At 36.4% G+C, this 18,935-nt stretch overlaps 1 protein-coding gene across 1 annotated transcript; it reads right to left on the reverse strand.

Annotated features, from left to right (window-relative positions):
• Positions 1 to 1,642: 1,642 nt before the first annotated feature.
• Positions 1,643 to 18,683, reverse strand: LOC142348243 (uncharacterized). Its single transcript, XM_075399533.1, has 8 exons — positions 17,717 to 18,683; positions 10,943 to 11,137; positions 10,103 to 10,346; positions 5,394 to 5,767; positions 5,006 to 5,093; positions 3,466 to 3,707; positions 2,606 to 2,821; positions 1,643 to 2,212 (listed from the first exon to the last, which is right to left on the reverse strand). Exons 1-8 carry the CDS (start codon positions 18,435 to 18,437, stop codon positions 1,701 to 1,703), a joined length of 2,592 nt encoding a protein of 863 aa, XP_075255648.1. The 5' UTR covers positions 18,438 to 18,683; the 3' UTR covers positions 1,643 to 1,700.
• Between the last annotated feature and the right edge of the window lie 252 nt (positions 18,684 to 18,935).

Here is an 18,935-nt window from a genome sequence, read left to right on the forward strand (position 1 = left end):
TTAGCCGACTATATAATTAAATGGACCGTGGGACATGATATGAAACTATCACAACCAAACATTGGATAATAGAACGGAAAGGTCAAAGAGTAATGGTTAAATTAACATTGGGTAAAATGGCATTGAGTATATTTTCATGCAAACCCCCCCCCCCACTAATTGAAAAATTGTCGGTTTTTAAACATAAGAAATTGTCGGTCGTTTTTTTTGCCGAAAATGACAAAATTTCTTTTGATTTTTTTGTCGGTATCGTCGTTTCTGTTCGGTACTTAACATAAGAAAGATTCGGTATCATCGTTTTTAAGTGTAAGACGGATTAGGTATCTTGTTTTTAAACGTAAGTGGGATTCGGTATTTTTTAGTGAAACACAAGGATCTTTTAAACTCCTGGTCTGAAAAACAGAGTGGTCCAGCGGACCAAACCATGAAAACGATTGGCACTGGGCGTTTTGAACGCAACCAACCGTCAAAAACTTTGCCTGCAAACTACAAGAAGATATGTAAAAACTCCGTGAACGCGAATTAATAAACAGAATTGTCAACAATGTTCAACAATTATGTTAAATTTTTGAACTCAAAATTTACCAAGAAACTTATACTCATTCATTTGTTTTTGTATATGGGATTAAAAAATTTCAATGAGTTTGCAATGTCTTTGAAAAATTTTTTCTAAGAAGAATGCTTAAAATTCCTGCGAAAAAAACGGATCATAACGTTCGACTACATTATTTTCAGAAAAAAACCCAATTCAAATAAACAACAATTTCTTACGTCTTAAACCGAACATAACGATTTTCTCTTGTTTCCAAAACGACCATGACGAATATTTCTTGAGTTTGAAGCCAAAGATACTAAAGATTTCTGACAAGTTTTTTGCCGTTTTTGTTGGGTCTTCACAACTAGGGCCAGCATGTTAATATGTAAAAAGTAATTACAGGGCTGTAATGTGATGTAAAATGTAATATGTTATGTGTAATATGTAAAATGTAATATGTAAATATGTAATGTAAAAGGTAATATGTCGCAGATTTGTTGATTTGTTTTTGAGCAAATTTGTTTATTTTACGGCACCTTTACCCAGTTTGTTGGATTCCTGAAGTAAACTGAAACTAAAGTAAAGTTATTTTGTGAAGCAGACTGTTTTTCTGTTGTTTACACGTTGACTGGGAAAAAACTTACAATTATTTCAACTTGAACTAAGTTTTATTTTACTGTGAAATAAGGTAAGAGGTAAACATGAAAGTTGAAGAGTTCCATTGACATAAACGACAATACATCAAAAAACCATACAGTTGAGGCATACCAAGCTTTACGCCTCTCTTATGTTGCTCCAATGCTTTACCATAGCAGGTAGTTGCAAGGATTAGTTGTGATATTTAAGATGCAAGTGAATTTATCACTTAATTTTAATTAACAATATTAATACATGGGAGGCAGTTTTCAAATCCGATTTCCATTACAGGACCATGCAAGACTGGTACCAATTTTGACGACACCATTTGGGTAGATTTTGGTGTGTGACCAAATTGGTTTTGTTGATAACCGGTAAGGTTCAATCAGAAGTTTTCAATAGGTCTCTTTCTCTGAAAATTTTTTCATAAAATAGACAAATTGGTGTCTTTGTTCTTTTCTTTCAAGTTACTTTTTAATATAAAATTCAATTAAGAATTTTCATCACGCATATTATTGAATTGCATTCATCAGAAAAACATCTCAAGATTTTTAGTGCCATAAATGAGTTCAACGCATTTTTGAAGTGCTTCATACAAATCAACATCCGCTTTTCCCGGAAATGACTCCATAATTGTGTGAAGGAAATCTTCGTTCACATAACAGGGAAATGAGTCTAAAATTTGTATGGCAGCTTCTTTCGCTTTCTTCCGATTTCCAACTCCGAGGTAGAGATCCATTTTGTCATACAGAACACCCATAACAATGGGTTGGTTATCAGCAATTAATGGGTAGTGTTCTTTAATAATCGAATTGTTGATTTTGATCGCGCGATTCAGAATTTCCATTTTCTGTTTGTCGTTTTTTAATTTTTGTGACTGGATTTTGAGATTTGAAATAAGATCCGATTTGTTTGAGATTGATTCTAGCAATGTTTTATCACTATGGCTGAGATCGTAGTTGAAAGCGTAATCTTTCAGTGTCTTTCTTCTCTCGTTTATTCGAAGTTCACAGCTGTATGTTATAGTCAGCTCGTTTCCAGCTAAACAAAAACCAGAAAATTAAACTAAACCGAATTTTTTTTATCTTCAAGGTTATAATTCATCTTTGCTTAAAAGTTATCTTGGGCAAAAGTACCCACTCACGTAATTAAACTTATTTCAAAAATTGTTCTGTACGATACATTTTCATATTCAAGTACACGATTAGACCTTGCAGCAAAAAATTCCTTTTTCACAGCCTTGTAACTTCGCAGAATTGCTTTTTCAATTGTAAAGTTGTGTCATTTATTAGGCTACAAAATTTATTTTGAGCGCCACAAATCTTTTAAAGTTTTGACCTCATTTTCTACATGTGATATCTAGTTTCATCAACAAAACAAAACTTCTTTAATTGACAACGAAAAAAACACAAAAATTTCTTTCTTGGTCAGTACCTCTGATGTCGGTGGCAGCCCGCATCACCATAAGATTGCCCATAACAACCCAGCACACATTGGGGTTGTCATCGTGGTTGAAGAAAGAGGGTTCCAGCCATAGTCCAGCGAAGGTGGAATTAGCCAGATCATCTTTGCTGTGGAAGACACCACCACTGTTGCTGCCGAAAGTGTTGAATCGTACAGCATAGCCAATCTGTTCAGCTGATAATTCTCCTGAAACGATGAAACTCGTGACTAAAACGTGAAAAGCATTATAAATTAGGATTTGTGTGGATAAATTTCTAGAAAAAATGGAGAATTTGTAATAAAATTTTGTTAATTGAAAGCAGTTTCTTGTGACTGGAAATGAAAAGATTTCCCAATTAATAACGCTTGGTTCTAAAGATTATAACAACAGGTTCTACAATTTAGTCATATAGTTTCGATGGCTAAACAAGTGTACCCACCCAATCTGCCATTATCCCCACTGCCATTATACCGAGTTTTTTCCCTTTATCTTTTTTTGTTCAGTAATCCGATTAAATATTAGCACTCGATGAATGGCCAAATGCATTAGCTAACTATTATGCTAAATAGTCCTTCTTGTAGTTTCACCATTGAAATAAAATATTGGGTATTTTGTCACAGTGGGTGTATTGGCATTGGGTATTTAGTCTTGACACCAAATTCAACTTATGAAAGTTTTATATTCAAAAAACATTCATATGTCAATTCATGAGCGTTCATAAAATTTTCATTCTTGAGAAAAAAAGTATAGCCATTTCGTTCGACTTTTTTAATTGCCGACGTTTATTTATGTTATTTTCTTTTATTTACTTTTACACCAATTATTTTTGTGTACACGAAAGCTTACATACCCAAATCATCTTCGTTCATATCTTCAGATTGTGACAACTTGACCACGTCTTTGTAAGGAATCCTGTTGAACTTTGACCCCGCAAAGAGAGCTTTGACCTTGGCCTTGAGGATTGGGTCATCTTTTGACCTCAGTTTGACCTCTCTAACAAGTTTGGATTGAGGTCCACTGAGAATGAGTTCAACTGAAATTGTGTCTGAGAATGTTTCGTTCATATTCCGTTCCGACTGCCATAGAGCTTTTCTAGAATCGTTCAAAATCTCGGGTTAATATAATGGGTTTTAAGATTCCAAAAACATTTTTTTAATTACTAATTCAGATCAAACACATCACTCAGATATTACAGGTTATCAATAGGCTTCAAAGAAGCTTAATCAAAGGATGCTTTGAAGCAGTTGAAAGATACTCGCCAGACTCAACAATTTTCAAAGTTTTGTCAAAAAACTATTGTCAAAATTAGGTTCATTTTAGTCCATACTGTATTTTTATTTTTGAATTCCCGTGAAAATTGAATTCCCGTGAAAAGATGTCAAATTCAACATAAACAACGCAGAATCCATTTTTGCCGACAACTGATTGACAATTTTGGAATCTCTTCAGTCATTTAAGTCATAACATTTAAGTCATCAAGAAAAAGGCCGCAATAAGTTTCTTACGGCACCGTAGCCAAATGATTAATTTAACAATATCTATAATCTGACTTCTTATAATCGATAGGGGTATTTTCATACCCCTGAAAAATTATAAAACATAGTACGTTGCCGTATAAGGCCATATCAAGTTTTTTAAGACTTCAAAGGAAATTTTTAACTTCGGAACTGTTCTGAAAATACACCCGATGTTCATTAAACTTTACCTCAAAAAATTTGAAATTACAGAACTTAGTGCCACCCTTTATAAGGCTGTGCCAGGTTCTGAAAGTCTTCTTAGGTAATGTCTTTTGAAATTATATTTCTCTAGGGAACCTAAACGCTCAAAAAGTCTGTTCCATCAGATTCAAGTAACAACAAGACGCGCGAGTGCTCTACAGAAACAAAAAATATCACAAAAAGTCGTGTGTAATTGAAGAGGCAACACTTAAGTAGAACAATGTTTTTACAGTGTTACTGGTTTTTACTTGATAAGAAGTTACGTTTTTGAACTAGCAAATAAAAAGTGCAGCATGGCTGCTACCAAAGTATCTCAACTGATTCCATTGCTGCTTATCATTATGAGTCAATAATGTTCAGATCATCAAATCTGACTATAATTTATCTTTTTATAAAAAAACATTTGTTCTTCCTAATTCTTCCTCAACCAAGTACCAGGCACCTTATTGATCTTGGTAACGCCTTAGTCCGGTACCTTATTAATCTTGACACTATACCGTAAAAATCTTAATGTGGCCGTGTACGGCGCCTTAGTGAACTTGACAATAACTTAGTACGTTTTTCATCGAAGAATTAAACGGCACCGAACTACGGCTTTACCAAGTTTTCCAAGGCCGTTCAACCTGGGTCTATACAAACTTGAACCAATGGTACAATTTTAAAATTACTCACGAGACCATGACGAGCTCCCCTTTTGAAATGTTCTTCGAAGCCACGACACCCAGTCCTTTTCCACTGATTTCCTGGAACTTCACTTTTCCTGAAAGAATTTTTGATGGCACCCAATTTCATGATAAACAAATTATGTCAGTTTTCAAAGATTTAAACCTGTTCAAAATAATCTGCAGTATTTAAACGTTATCTGTCAAACAAAAACCATAAAGTTAGGAGATTTTAACTTTTGGTTGGTTCTGTTTCGGTGGGAAATAATGATCAAAAGTTGCATTTGATTATAAACAATAAAGATAGGTAATTTTAAAATCAGAGGACTTGACCGCCGACAGTATCGATCCTAAGATACAAATGAAATGCGGAAAAGAAAAAAAATGGAAACACTAACCACAGAAATCGGCAACTTCGAATAACTGTTTCTTGCTTTCTTGTGGATCCAAATATTTCTTCACTATTTTGTCCCAATCATAGCCACCCTTCAGGCTTTGTGACTCCAATATTTTCAGTGAAGCCATTTCCGATTTGGTCAACCGTTTCTCCATTTCGTTCCAAGCTCCAACGTTTAATGAAGAAATACGACCAGATATGAATTGACACTGTAAGTTTCTGAACTCGTTTTGCTGTTTTATGTTCGCAGACACGTTGAAAATCGGGACCAATTTTGAGTAGGCGATTGATTTTCGGTAGAATTTTAACTCTTTGTAGCAAATTGCTATGTTGCTGCAGATGAGACCAACTTCAGAAAGCTTCGGTATAATTTCGCTGAAAAAAAATAGTTATCTCTCAAAATTTTTCATTAGAACTGATTGCATGTTAAAATGTTTCGTGATATTTTCTATCAATTTCTTGGAATCCTTTCTTTGCGCTCAAGTTTTCTCTTGCATGTGTTGAGAAGTTTCCTAATTAAAAACCCACTGCGCAGCTTTTTACTGGTGGGATAAACGCCAGAAATGAACCTTAGCGTCGTATATGGCTTTCGTGTTTATTAGTTGTTCTAGAGAGAAAAAGTCACCAGTACACTAAAATGGCAACTGTTGCTTCCAATGAAACACAGAATTTGAACAAAAAAATATTTTTGTCAGTCATACAATGGACATCACATATATTTCATTGCTTGATATCAGTTTTACAAGTACAAGAAACAATTTTCCAAATTATTAGTCATGAGCATAAAATATAGCCATAGTTAGCGAAGCATCGAACAAAATCATTTTAGTGTGTTTCATGATAATTTTTAAAGAGCCTCAAAATCCATATACAAGCCATATATGATTCTTTGTTTTCTTGAAAAGATTTTTTGTTAGGTCGTTTTTCACCACACAAAAAAACAAGGCGGCTCGGTTATGTGCGATTGCACATGTTCCGACCCCGCTCATTCACATTTTTGGCATAAATGTCTACCAAATGAGGAACAGATAGAAAAATCCCAAATACTTAAGTATTTTTTAACTCAGTGGCGTACCAAAATAGCGCATTAGATGGATCAGATTGGCCTCTATTAAGAAAACGAGTCGAGATGAACTGCAAAATCAAAAAATAGCAACAACATTAATTACATACAAAACTTTATACCCAATTTAAAAAAAATTAATAACAAAGTCAAAATAGCTTCAGATAAAACTGGAACTAAACAAAATAAATTGTACTTCACAAAAAAAATATGGGACAAGTCCATAATAAGGCTCAGTAACAATTAGAAAGAAAAGAACAAAAACAGCAAAGTTTAATAAAATTCGCTTAAAAATTTAAAACAATTTATTTCAAAGTAATGAAAACCAATGTCTCTCATTTTTAAAACATCCAACAGACATATAGTTTTCTTTGCTTCTATTGTAGAATTTTAAAACCTGTCCTCTTTCATTTCTACGGTTACAAAATAAACATCAAATAGAGACAACAAACAAAAATTTAATTAAAACTTGCGAGAAAATCCTGTCAATGCCGAAAAACCATATTTTGCGCCTCAAAAGATGTTAGAATTCGCTTTTTTGAAATATTTTGTATGTGACCTCTCAGTAACGAGACCAAGTAGCATGTAGGAAAAAAGTAGAAAAATTAGATGACACTTCTGCATTTCCCGAAAAAAAATTATTTTCAAAGTCTTGAAAACAATTAGCTACAAAATGAAAAAATAAATAGGTTCATCTATTCGTCCAACAGAATCCCTTGGGTCCTCTAATTGTTCAGAATAATTCTTACGTCTACAAAAAGAACATCATATACGACAAAAATCAAAATATAATATACTTTTCTTTGCGAACAACCCGTGCTCAAGCGAGTGTAGTCATAAAAATTTTTTAAAAAAAACAGTTATTTTTTGTCGTTATCCAGAAAGTTTTAAATGACTAAAAAAAACAATATTAAAAGACAGTTAAACACAAAAGTAAAAAAAGTTTAATTAATTTTTCGACAAAGTGGTGTCGAAGCCGATGAAACCATAATCTATACTTTTAAAGATTCTGATATATTCAATTGTGTTTTATTTTGAACTCCAATAAGGTGATATATGAACGGACAAAAAAGTGATAATCGACAAAACAAGAAAAAACTTGAAAAATGGGCAAAAGCTTTAAAAAACGTGAACTCTAGTTGTATCAGAGGCAGAAAACCGTAGCTTAACGCATAAAACTGCAAAAAAGATTAATATTTTATTTAGAAGAAAGAAAACCCATTCTTTCTTTGCTGACACTAAACTCCAAGTTGACTAAATTAGTAATGAAAAACTGAAAAAATTTATTAAGCCGTTGTTTATTCGAAAACCAAATATTTTTAAAAAGTCAAAACGGCCATAAGCTTTCGAGTAAAAAAACTAGATATAATAGAAGGTCAAATCTTTTTATAACTGTCAAATTAGACACAATGCTGTGTAAAATATCACAAACATGCTGAAAGCAGAGTTTCGTTGCCGGAGTTTGTCAGCAAATTGTTGATATTTTCAATCAGATAAAAAGATAAAGGAGCAAGAACAATTGATGCGGAAGATCTACATTAAGCTTGTGGTTTTTTGTTGTGATAAAGCAACCCGGGTCTTCTTCCAAAATACTTCTTGCTAAGAATGTGAACATTGTAAAACAATACGTTTCAAACATTCTTCTTTCTTTCGTTAAAATATTTTGTCAACAATTTATGTAATTGTCAAAAAAGTGAAAACCGTAAGATTATTTAAAAATTCTAGAACTTCAAGGAAAAAAATGCTGGAAATTTCATTTCCTGTTCATTCCATGTTTTTAAACTTTTTTGAAGCTCTGGACAAAAAAACTGAAACATTAGTCATAGATAATTTCTGAAACTTGTAATTTTGATTTTTAGAAAGACAAAACGGCCATAAGCTTTCGAGTAAAAAAAACTAGATATACTAGTTTGGAGCTCCTTACGAAGCCAATTGGATCTATCGGCAGTTAGTTTTGGTTTGAGTTGATCTGTAATAACAAAATGGCTTTCAGTGACAAAATACCCATATTCCAATGGTTGCGATTAGGGTTTTTTTCCTTAAATGAATCACATTTTTGAGAAAGTTGCAAAAACCAGCCAATCATGAAAAACCCGGCGCCTTAACTTTGTTTTTACAGCATCTTGTGAGTAAAAGTTAATCTTAGAACATGAAGTTAATGTCACATTTATAAGGATAATCTGGCCAGATGAACTTTATTGTTCGTGTAGAAGGTCAAATCCTTTTATAACTGTCAAAATCAAACACAATGCTGTGTAAATTATCACAAACATGCTGAAAGCAAAGTTTCGTTGCCGGAGTTTGTCAGCAAATTGTTGATATTTTCAATTAGATAAGAAGATAAAGGAGCAGGAAAAATTGATGCGGAAGATCTTCATTTAGCTTCTGGTTTTCTGTTGTGACAAAGCAACCCAGGTCGTCTTCCATAATATTTCTTGCTAAGAATGTGAGCATTGTAAAACGATACGTTCTTTTAAATATTCTTCTTTGTTTTAAAATGTTTTGCCGATAATTCATGTAATCGTCAATAAAGTGAAAACCGTAAGGTTATATAAAAATTCTAGAACCTTAAGTAAAAAATTTGCTTGAAATTTTATTTCCTGTCCTAATCATTCAATGTTTTTTAACTTCTATGAAGCTCTGGACAAAAAACAATTGAAAGACTACTGATAGATATTTTCCGAAACTTGTAATTTTGATTTTAAGTGAGAAATAACATAAGCAATCTAATACATTTTTTAGTAACCAATAATTTTTACTTTCTTTGTTTTTATGTTCTTCCTGAAATTTTACATATAATTGCCTTTCTTCCGTAATCCATCCAAAATTAGCCAAATTGTCAGAGTCTGTACTCGCTGTTAAAGATTTAAAATGAAAAATGATTGAAGTTTTTTTTGCAAAAAAGATACTGTTGGGGTTTAAACAGTTGATTTTGGTTTTTTTTTTTAATTTTCAAATCTTTCTAACGTTTCCAGTTATGTTTCAAGTAATTGTCTTTTATCCCTGTCATCAGTGTTACATCAATTCCTTTAATTTCTTTCACCGAAATGCAGAATTGTTCCCTGCTAAATGCCCACAACCTTAAGTATAATTAGGGAACTATTTTTTATTTCTAAATTCTAAAATTAAGGAGAACCGCCAATTTTATTTAAATTGCTTTAAATACTCCTGTTTTGTAGAAATGCTAACATGGCGTTACAGCCGAGAGGTAAGGTGTGTGGGTTACAATGATTGAGAGTTCAATCCCCTCCCTCCGTGGAGCTCTCTGTGTAAGGATGAGCTCTTACTTAACCATAGCTTCAGGTTGACCATAGCCTGACCAATGTTGGCTGCAATGATGGTACCACGTGAAAGTTTCAGACGCAAAAAAAGCGCTTATAGTCACCAAAAAAGAGCAAAGCTGCTCATAAAAAGATCAGACTGAAATGTGGGGAATAATAAGAAAAAGTACAGCTGAGAACAGGCAACTGTAGACCTAATGCTGTTCCCTTGCGATTACACAGGAACTAAAATTATTATTATTAGTTTTTCACGCAAAAGTGGAACTTAAATTCCTATGGCGTGAAAAAAGCGCATAAAGTATTCGCGTTCAAAAAAACACCAACTCACAACTCTGCACCCAGACATCGAAAAAAGTTATTAAATACCGGAGGTTTTGCAACGTTGTTGAGTTCTCGTTGACATCTGCCAATCCGAATACTGACAAAAACTGAGAAATTTCTCGACTGTCGACAGCTTTGCTATTTTGTTTCCTCTCCGAAGGTTTGTCATTATCTTTTGAACTTAGCAGTGGCTGAAGTTGTGTTCTGACGTAGTTGACTCCTTCTAGATAGGCCGAGAGAGCGTGATCAAATTTCTTCTCGATGAACAGTTTGTTTCCTTTTGTACGGTCTGAAAAACATGCAAAAGTTAAAACTCTGCCTGCTAAACAGGCCCAACCACACCCTTCCCCTTTCCCGTAATATTTTGATGTTTAGGCCCGCCAATTTTAACTTGTGTGCTGTTATACAGCACAATACTGTATAAAAATAGCCCGTGTGCCTGGGGGACGTGCGTGGTTAAAGTTATATGCCTACTACACTGGGAGGGGGGGAGGGGGGAGGGGGGTGGTAGAATAGGAGACCCATATTCAACGCAATGTTACGTGACTCCTTGTAAATTCGCTTTGAATTTTTGGTCTGTTTAGCAAATTGGATAATGCAAAATTTTCTCATTATCGTCATCACAGCCTAATAACCTATACTTGAAACATGAGCTATACAAGTTGTAAAATCAGGCCCTTTAGAATCTGGCACTGCATAAATCTGGCATTTTAAAACTTGAATGTAGATTTTTCAAGGAATTATTTTGCTTAACAAGTTACTTGCTGTTCTAAGGCTTTTAAGTCTGCGCTATATTTTCTATTTTTTTACTTGAATATTAGAAATATTTAAAAACCAACAGCGACACAGCTTTCGTCTAAACTGTTTGATTTGAATTTGGCTTACAGTGGGCTAATTTAGTTGATAATCGGGCGATAATTTCTTCATCTGAAGACTGGCCACTTGATTGGTCATCCAATTTGGTTGTGGTGGTAGTTGTCAATTTGTCCTCTTCTGCAACTTCTGTGAAGATGTTGATATCTTTTGGATCATCAACTCTGATTCCTTTTTCTCCACTGTCGAATATCTTGAAGAATGGCTCTAAAATTGCGAAGTTAGCACAGATCACTTTTTAGAAATAAATCCGTTTTTCATAAATTTTAACGGGACTTTGCCGCTGGAGAATATCAGGCCTGGAAAACATTAGCTTTAGAAAAGCTTTCGAAACTGCTCAGATTAATATTCAATGTAGCAACAACCTACCATAAAGATAACCTAGATATGCTCACCTTCAACATTTTTTTGACAATTATGCATAAATTATTTCCAAAACTTCATGTTGGGTTATGAGTTTTCGCAAGCGGAATAAAAGGCGTTTTTAAATAAGTGGAAATTATTTTCTCAAAGTCAGAGAATAACAAAAATGATATTTTACAGTAGAACTTAGAGATTTACTGGAGAGATCTGATTATTAGATCAAGATGGTGATTTGATTTTGGGGATGAAAAAAGGCTCAAAAATCAGCTTTATATATACCCATTATCAGTGCGCGAAAGTCAAGATACAAAACTAATCTTAGCACCATGATTTAGAGTGGGGGTCACAACGATTACCCAATATGGATTGCTTCCGCAAACTTCCCCGAAAATCAGTCGCAGGGGGTACCATAGGTGGTAAGCATTTACACTTTTCTAAGAGTTCGTTCACATTTCCGGCGGTATCATAATCATTCAATACATGCTGGGAAGATTTTACATCACTTATTCTAACTCTAATATTAGTTATCTAGATACACCAATTTGAACTGAATATTGATTCTAAGCACCATTTCGTAACAATTCATTGATATAAATTTTGTGATTAAAATCAATTTGCTGTGGTCTTTGTAATCTGGTATGTTAAACTTTCTTTCTAATTCTCATTAAGTTCAAGATTTTAACTGGATCGATATTCTAACACCCCCACTCAGACTCGAGCTGACTGCGTAGAGTCAGTTCCCATCAAAACAGTTCTGAATGTTTCCATCTTGGATACGGGTAAGGATTTGGTGAAGATGTCGGCTACTATTTTGTCAGTAGGAACGTAATGGATTGAAATAGTTCCATCTTCCGTCTTGTCTCCGAATGAAGTGAAATTTTGTCTCAATGTGTTTGCTCCTTTTGTGCATGATTGGGTTTTGGCACAATTTGATGCAACTTTTGGTTGTTCTCTCAAATTGCTATTGGATGTTTCTATTGGATGCCTAAATCCTCCACAAATTGTTTCAGATACAATGCTTCTTGAACTGCTGCCATGCCCTGATATTCTTCCTGTGACGAAGAAAGAGAAACTCTGGCCTGCTTCTTGACACTCCGGCTGAGTTCTGCGCCACGTCTGTTGAGGTTGAAAAAATAGCCAGTCGTTGATCTTCTGTCGTTCACGTTACCAGACCAGTCTGCATCACCTTCCCTCACTAAATCATAACCAGCTTCTTTTGTGTAAGTAAGTTTTAAACGTTGTGAACCTTGAAGATATTGAAAAATTTGTTTTCCGCACATCCAGTGTTGACTGGTAGGTGCATTCATGTGTCTGGACAGAATGTTTACTGTGAACATGATTTCTGGCCTCGTCTGTCTGGCCAGATACAGAAGTGATCCAACCAAACTTATGTAGATCATCTTGTCCACTTCTTCGTCTCCGTTCTGTGTTGTCTGAATTTGCAAATTCAAATCAGTTGGTGTTCTTGAGGGTTTGCATTGATCCATTTGAAACCACTCAAGCATTGTTTTTATGTTGCGTTCTTGGTCGATTGTGACTTTGCCCTCTTCTCGTCTGATTCTTAGACCCAGAAACCAGTGTAATTTTGTCTCTGTCTTCCATGTAAAATGATGCCTCGAGAGCTTTTTTGACATCGGAAATCGCTGTCATGCTTCTTGATGCTACTATGATGTTGTCAACCCAGACCAAGACGAAAGTGTGACCCTCTGTCTCTGCTTTCGCGAACAAAGCAATGGTCATTCCTGCTTCTGGTGCACCCTTGTCTCAGTAGGATGTTTGCCAGTTCCTTATACCAGTTGTTGGCTGCCTGTTTCAAACGATAAATTGATTTAGTCAGTCGACATACTAACTTCTCTCCACCTGATCTTTGTTTTACAAACTCCTGTGGCTGTTCCAGATACACTTCTTATTCTATTGGTGAGCGCAGAAAAACAGTCTTGACATCAAACTGGTGCATCACATGGCCCTGCTTCGCTGATAGTTGAAGTAGAATCCTGAATGTCTCTGGCTTACAGATAGGCGCAAAAGTCTCAAAAAAGTCCAGTCCTTCTACCTGTTTGAAGCCTTATGCCACATTGCGTGCTTTGTAATTTACTGGGTCCCAATTTCGATTTGTAGACCCATTTGCCCGGTATGACATCCATGTCGTGGGTGGTCTGACTAGGTTCCAAGTCTCGTTGTCTTGGAGTGCCTTGAACTCGTCCTTCATTGCCCGGAGGCACTGTCCCCAATTGTCACCTTACTTGGCTTCGTAGACTGTTTTGGATTCCACATAGTCACCCTCAGTCACAGCAAGATGGGTCCTGACTACTCCAAAAATTGCGGAACACTCGCTGCTCGTGTCCCTTGTCTGGGCTTATCCCTATGCGCTCGCTCCGGTGCCTCTTCAAAGAAGCCAACTGTCTCTGGCTCTAAGAAGTCCTCTATGTCACTGTCTTCCAGCAACTCCGAGTCTCTGAGACTCCCTCTTGTAGCAGTAGGTTCTTAGTCTTGTGCTGCTTCCTCAACATCCGAGGCATCTACTGCTCGTCTCAATGTCGTCTCTTGTGTGTTCACGCTCTCTGCGCCTTGCTACTACTCCCTTTATTGCAGTAAATGTGCCCTGCTCCTCTTCATTGCCATCGTTTTGATGACCATCATCTGGGTGCCAGATCCCCAGTTGCTGTGGCCCCTCATTTAATTAGTCGGGCGTCTCTGTGTTGACAGGGATTGAGCCCACTTCGGACTCCTTGATGATCACATCTCGAACTGCCACCACCTTACGTGTGTTGGGTACGTACACCAGAAAACCGTTGTCTCTTTCAGTTTAACCCACAAATTTTCCTTCCAGTGCCTTGTCTCCAAGTTCACTGACATCTGTGTCCCGCTTCTTCGTGAAGACTGTGCAATCAAAAATAGATAAATTACTAATTGAAAGCTTAGGTTTTCTACTTCGCTGCTATCAACTCTGCTGCGCATTTTTGGTCTCCTCGTCTCACAACCAAATTCCTGATCCCTGTGCGTGGTGAATCGCTGCTCTCCACATCATCTTAGGATTACCCGAGTCAATGAGCAAGCATCTTGCCATCTCCAGCGGTGTCCTGTTGCACCTCTCAGCTAACCCATTCTCTTGTGGCGTATCTGGTTTGGTCTTCGCTAGAATGCCTGCATCTAAACAGTACATCTTGAACTGCTCTGAGAGAAACTCCTTTGCATTGTCTTGTCTAAATTTCTTGGGCGTCCCCACACTGAGAAAAACTTCTTCAGGCTGGCCAGTGCTTCATTCTTTGCCTTAAGCAAGTCCACAAACACAAACCTAATATACTGGTGTGCAAACACAACGAAGAATTGGAACCCTGACAGTGACTCTACTCTGAAAGGACTCATCACGTCTGTGAACACCCTCTCCAAATTCTCTTCTGCTCGGGTCTCTGCCACTCTTTGTACTGGAGTCTTTGTGATCTTGGCCATTGCGCACACATTGCATACATCATCGAGCTCTCCCACTCTCTGTGGTGCATTCTTGTCCACATCTGCTTGATTCAAACGACGCAATTGTCTGTGCCATTTCTTTGCACTGTCAATTTTCAGGCTGTTGGAACTCATCTTGATTTTTACAACGCTGCAGGGTAAGTAAAACAAATTTTCTTCTTGTATTACTTTTACCCGAGTTCCCTTCTCAAGTTTCATGCAGCTATTTCCTTTCTCGAAAATGAAGCTATCCGCTTCATTTTCGAAAATGAAGCTCGAAAATGAAGCTATCGGCCTCACTCCGTGCATCTTGAGACTGATAAGAAATTTGAAGAGTAGTCAGGCACACACAAAATAATTTTGAGTTTGCATTGGAATTCCCCTTTGTCTGAGGATATGCTGATCCTCACACAGCCTCTGTCCACCACTCTAAAGCTTCTCCGTTGTGATTTCTGACCTCTGATTGAATGTGCACAGAGTTCAGGAACGCCTCGATGTTCGTCACTATGTGATCTGTACAACCACTGTCCACTAGCATGCCTGCTGTCTTCCACTGGGTAAGAGCTGCCCAGTGTTCCTCGTCTGGAGAATCCAATGTCGGACCCATTGCCAAGGACTCATATTTGCCTCCATCTTTTTGTATTTTGCATGCCCTGTCTAGCTAACCTTTCTTATCACATGGGCTGCATTGTGCTGTCTCCCTACTCCTGCAGTCCTTGGCAAATTGTCCATGGATCCGATACACAAAGCAGTTTCCTTTCTCGGGTTCATTCTTGAAGTCGCGCTTTACTGCCAGTGCCACTGAACCACTCTGTCCTTTGTGCCTCTGTGCTGTGCTCTCATGGAAGTTCTGCAGCCTTTTCCTCTACTCTGTGAAATTCGTTGCCGGGTTGAAGCTTTCCTGTATAACAAAACTTTCATACATCATTGGCAGACCATTGAGGACCAAGGCGTTGAAGAGGGTCTCTGACACTGGTTCCCCTGCTTCTTACAGCCTTGTGAGCTTCTTTTGTCCTCAGATGAAGAAACTATCCAAATCCTCAAAATCCTCGAGCTGAAGTCAAGCAAGCTGTGCCACCGAAGTCACCACTGTTGGCGTCTCCACACTCTGAAACCTCTCTTGCAAGAGCTTCCAAGCCTCTGCTCCATCTCCTATGCCGTCATCTTCCACACAGTCATGTCTCATCAGCATGAGGGTTGTTGCATCTAGAGTCAGTGCCAGATGGCACCACACATTGTTCCGTTTCTTCTTGATGTCAGCAACTTCCTACTGATAAGCATTTTTCAGCACAATGGGGTTCTTCTTATCATCATTGCTCGCCCCATTGGTTAGTGCGGAAGGCTCATTGGGTTGCAATTCTGTCACAAGTAGTGATTTGTAGAGTCCCATCGTCTGCATCATTACCACAAATCTTGTGCTTCAGATTGGAAAGTCCAGTGCCTTACCTGTGTCTTCAGTGTCTGTTGATCCATCGTAATTTGAGCGGGCAAAACATTAGTGAAAAAAAAGTTACTAAGTAGAAAAGGATTATGACTGTCAACAACAAATTAGTTTTGTTTGAGAAATTAGTTTTATGACTTAGAAAGTTGCTGGGCCCATATACTGTTGGGCTATGGGTTTTCGCAAGCGGAATAAAAGTCGGTTTTACTAAGTAGAAAAGATAATTTCTCAAAATGAGAAAATAACAAAAATGATATTTTACAGTAGAACTTAGAGATTTACAGGAGAGAACTGATTATTAGATCAAGATGGTGATTTGATTTTGGTGATGAAAAAAGTCTGAAAAATCAGCTTTATATATACCCATTATCAGTGCGCGAAAGTCAAGATGCAAAACTAATCTTAGCACCATGATTTACAGAGGGGAATGCAAGGGTTACCCAATATGATTTGCCTCCGCAAACTTCCCAGAAATCAGTCGCAGGGTGTACCATAGGTGGTATGCATTTACACTATTCTAAGAATTCGTTCACATTTCTGGTGGTATCATAATCATTCAATATATGTCGGGAAGATTTTACATCAAATATTTTTAGTAATCTAGATTCACCAATTTGAACCGAATCTTGATTCTAAGCACCATTTCTTTGTCGATTCATATATATAAATTCTGTGATTAAAATCAATTTGCTGTGGTCTTTGTAATCTGGTAAGTTAAACTTTCTTTCTAATTCTCTCTAATTTCAAGACTATAGTTTGATCGATATTCTAACGCTTCATCTCTAAAGCCTTATTTAATTCTATGCTGAAGTGATCTGAAAATCACTTATATTACGCGTTAGAAATTGCCTGAATTTTGAAATCTTCAGCCGTTTTCAGCGCATTTGCAGTTATTTTTTCATTTATTTCTTGTGTGCTTCGACAATTCAAACCTGAATCTAAGACCTAGTCATCTCTTTTGTCACTGCGGAACGTGTTTTGGAAAATCTGAAAACTAATCCATTGCAGAAAATCAAACCCAGAGGCCTTCAAATTATTTACAGTTATGATTTTGAGTTTATGATTTTTCGTTACAAAGAAGAGTTAGCGCAACCGCGTAAAAAGAAAACAATTGCTCATTTAGTTGACAACTTTTCATTCATTTTGAATTGAAAATTTTTTAAAATGCGATCATTTAGAATTCAGTGTGAACTATCGTCATATAGTTGAACTATGGTTCAACTACATGACGATACTTCACACTGATTACTAAATGATCTCGTTTCAAAAATAAATTTCCAGCGCATTTCTTGCAAAGTTTCAGCGAACCTCAGCTTATTTCAGCGCATTTTTTGTAAGGTTTTTGCGCTGAACTTTTTGAAAAATCAGCGCATTTCAGCGCATTTCTTACGTAATTTTTGGAAAATTACTCGACCCTGGTATCGGTAAAGTTTTAATCTAACACAAAATTGAAACGCTGAAAAGAAGCATACTCTTTGAGAGATAACCTTTCAGTTGCCCCCATAGTCAACTGGTAGTCAACACAAACTAACCTTTGATTGTGATCCATGATTCCCGTGGAAACAATCTCTCAAAGTCCTCATTTTTCTCAACCTCTGTCAAATTATAAACTCCCAAAATTGTAACTGTTCCATCGCTATCTTCGAGCAAATGGGTGACCCCTGTAGTCACACATGGTTGACCTATAAGTTGACCTTTCACGAACTTTCCGGTATGAACTTTGAAAAGTTCAAGGTCACTGATTTTGATCGAGGTCAAATTCTCAATTCCTGTTGCTTCGGACGATTTTGTTTTCGTGGCTACAGAATTTGTAGATTTTCGCATTTTGACCTGATTTTTACCCTTTTTAATCTGTTTGTGTTGTTGAATTGCTGAAGTTTGTTGATACAAAATTTGATTTCTCTCCATTAATTCATTTTTGTGACAATTTTTACCCCAGTTTTGAAGCTGGCCCATCGCTTCGTGAACTAAATTTGTAACCAGTTCTTCAGAATGTAAAACCGAGGCTAAGCTTTTGAATTCAACTCCTAAAAAGTTTAATATTTTCACGGCTTTTTCCTGGTCGAAATTGTCCATTTCGTTAAGTTCAACCATTTTTTGGTTGGATTTGTGTTTTACAATTTCCATCAGAGATTTTCGCAGCAAAGAGTTCAAAGCTGTGAATGCTTTTTCACGTTGTTCGGAATCTTCTTTCGACAAATATGAAAACGATTCTTGAATATCATGATGTAAATAATCAATAATGACGTCCATAATTTGGCAATAATTGCAATATTAAAATAACCAAAAAAAATTAAGGTGTAAATTGACAGAAAAATTGTGTAATTATATGTACCAACCCTACCTTCAATGCAGTTTCTGTTATTACTAAATTTGTAATAATTTAGGGAGTGCAGTTTAAATTTGGGCGCTTCTCTGACTTGTATGAGTCAAAATTATAATAAATATGCGACTGACCAAGTTATAATACTAGTTATAACCCAAGCAATGTGGGTTAGAACTTCTGGTATATTCTTTCTGCGTATATGAAATCCCAAAACTTTCCCCAGATTATTTTCCTACAACAAATACCGCTCGCACCGTGAAGCACGTTTTGCAGCAACTTGAGTTCCACAGTTCCTGCTATCCATAAAGTATATGGAAAATAGTAGAATAGTTTTGCTACACAACAAAATTAAATTCCGTTTTCCTCAAATAATCCATGAAGTAAAAGTTTGTGTTGCAAGTTGCAAGTTATAGGTAACAACAACA

Source organism: Convolutriloba macropyga, chromosome 10 (assembly GCF_964194025.1).
Source record: "Convolutriloba macropyga chromosome 10, txConMacr16.3, whole genome shotgun sequence".
In the NCBI taxonomy this organism is placed as follows: Eukaryota; Metazoa; Xenacoelomorpha; order Acoela; family Convolutidae; genus Convolutriloba; species Convolutriloba macropyga.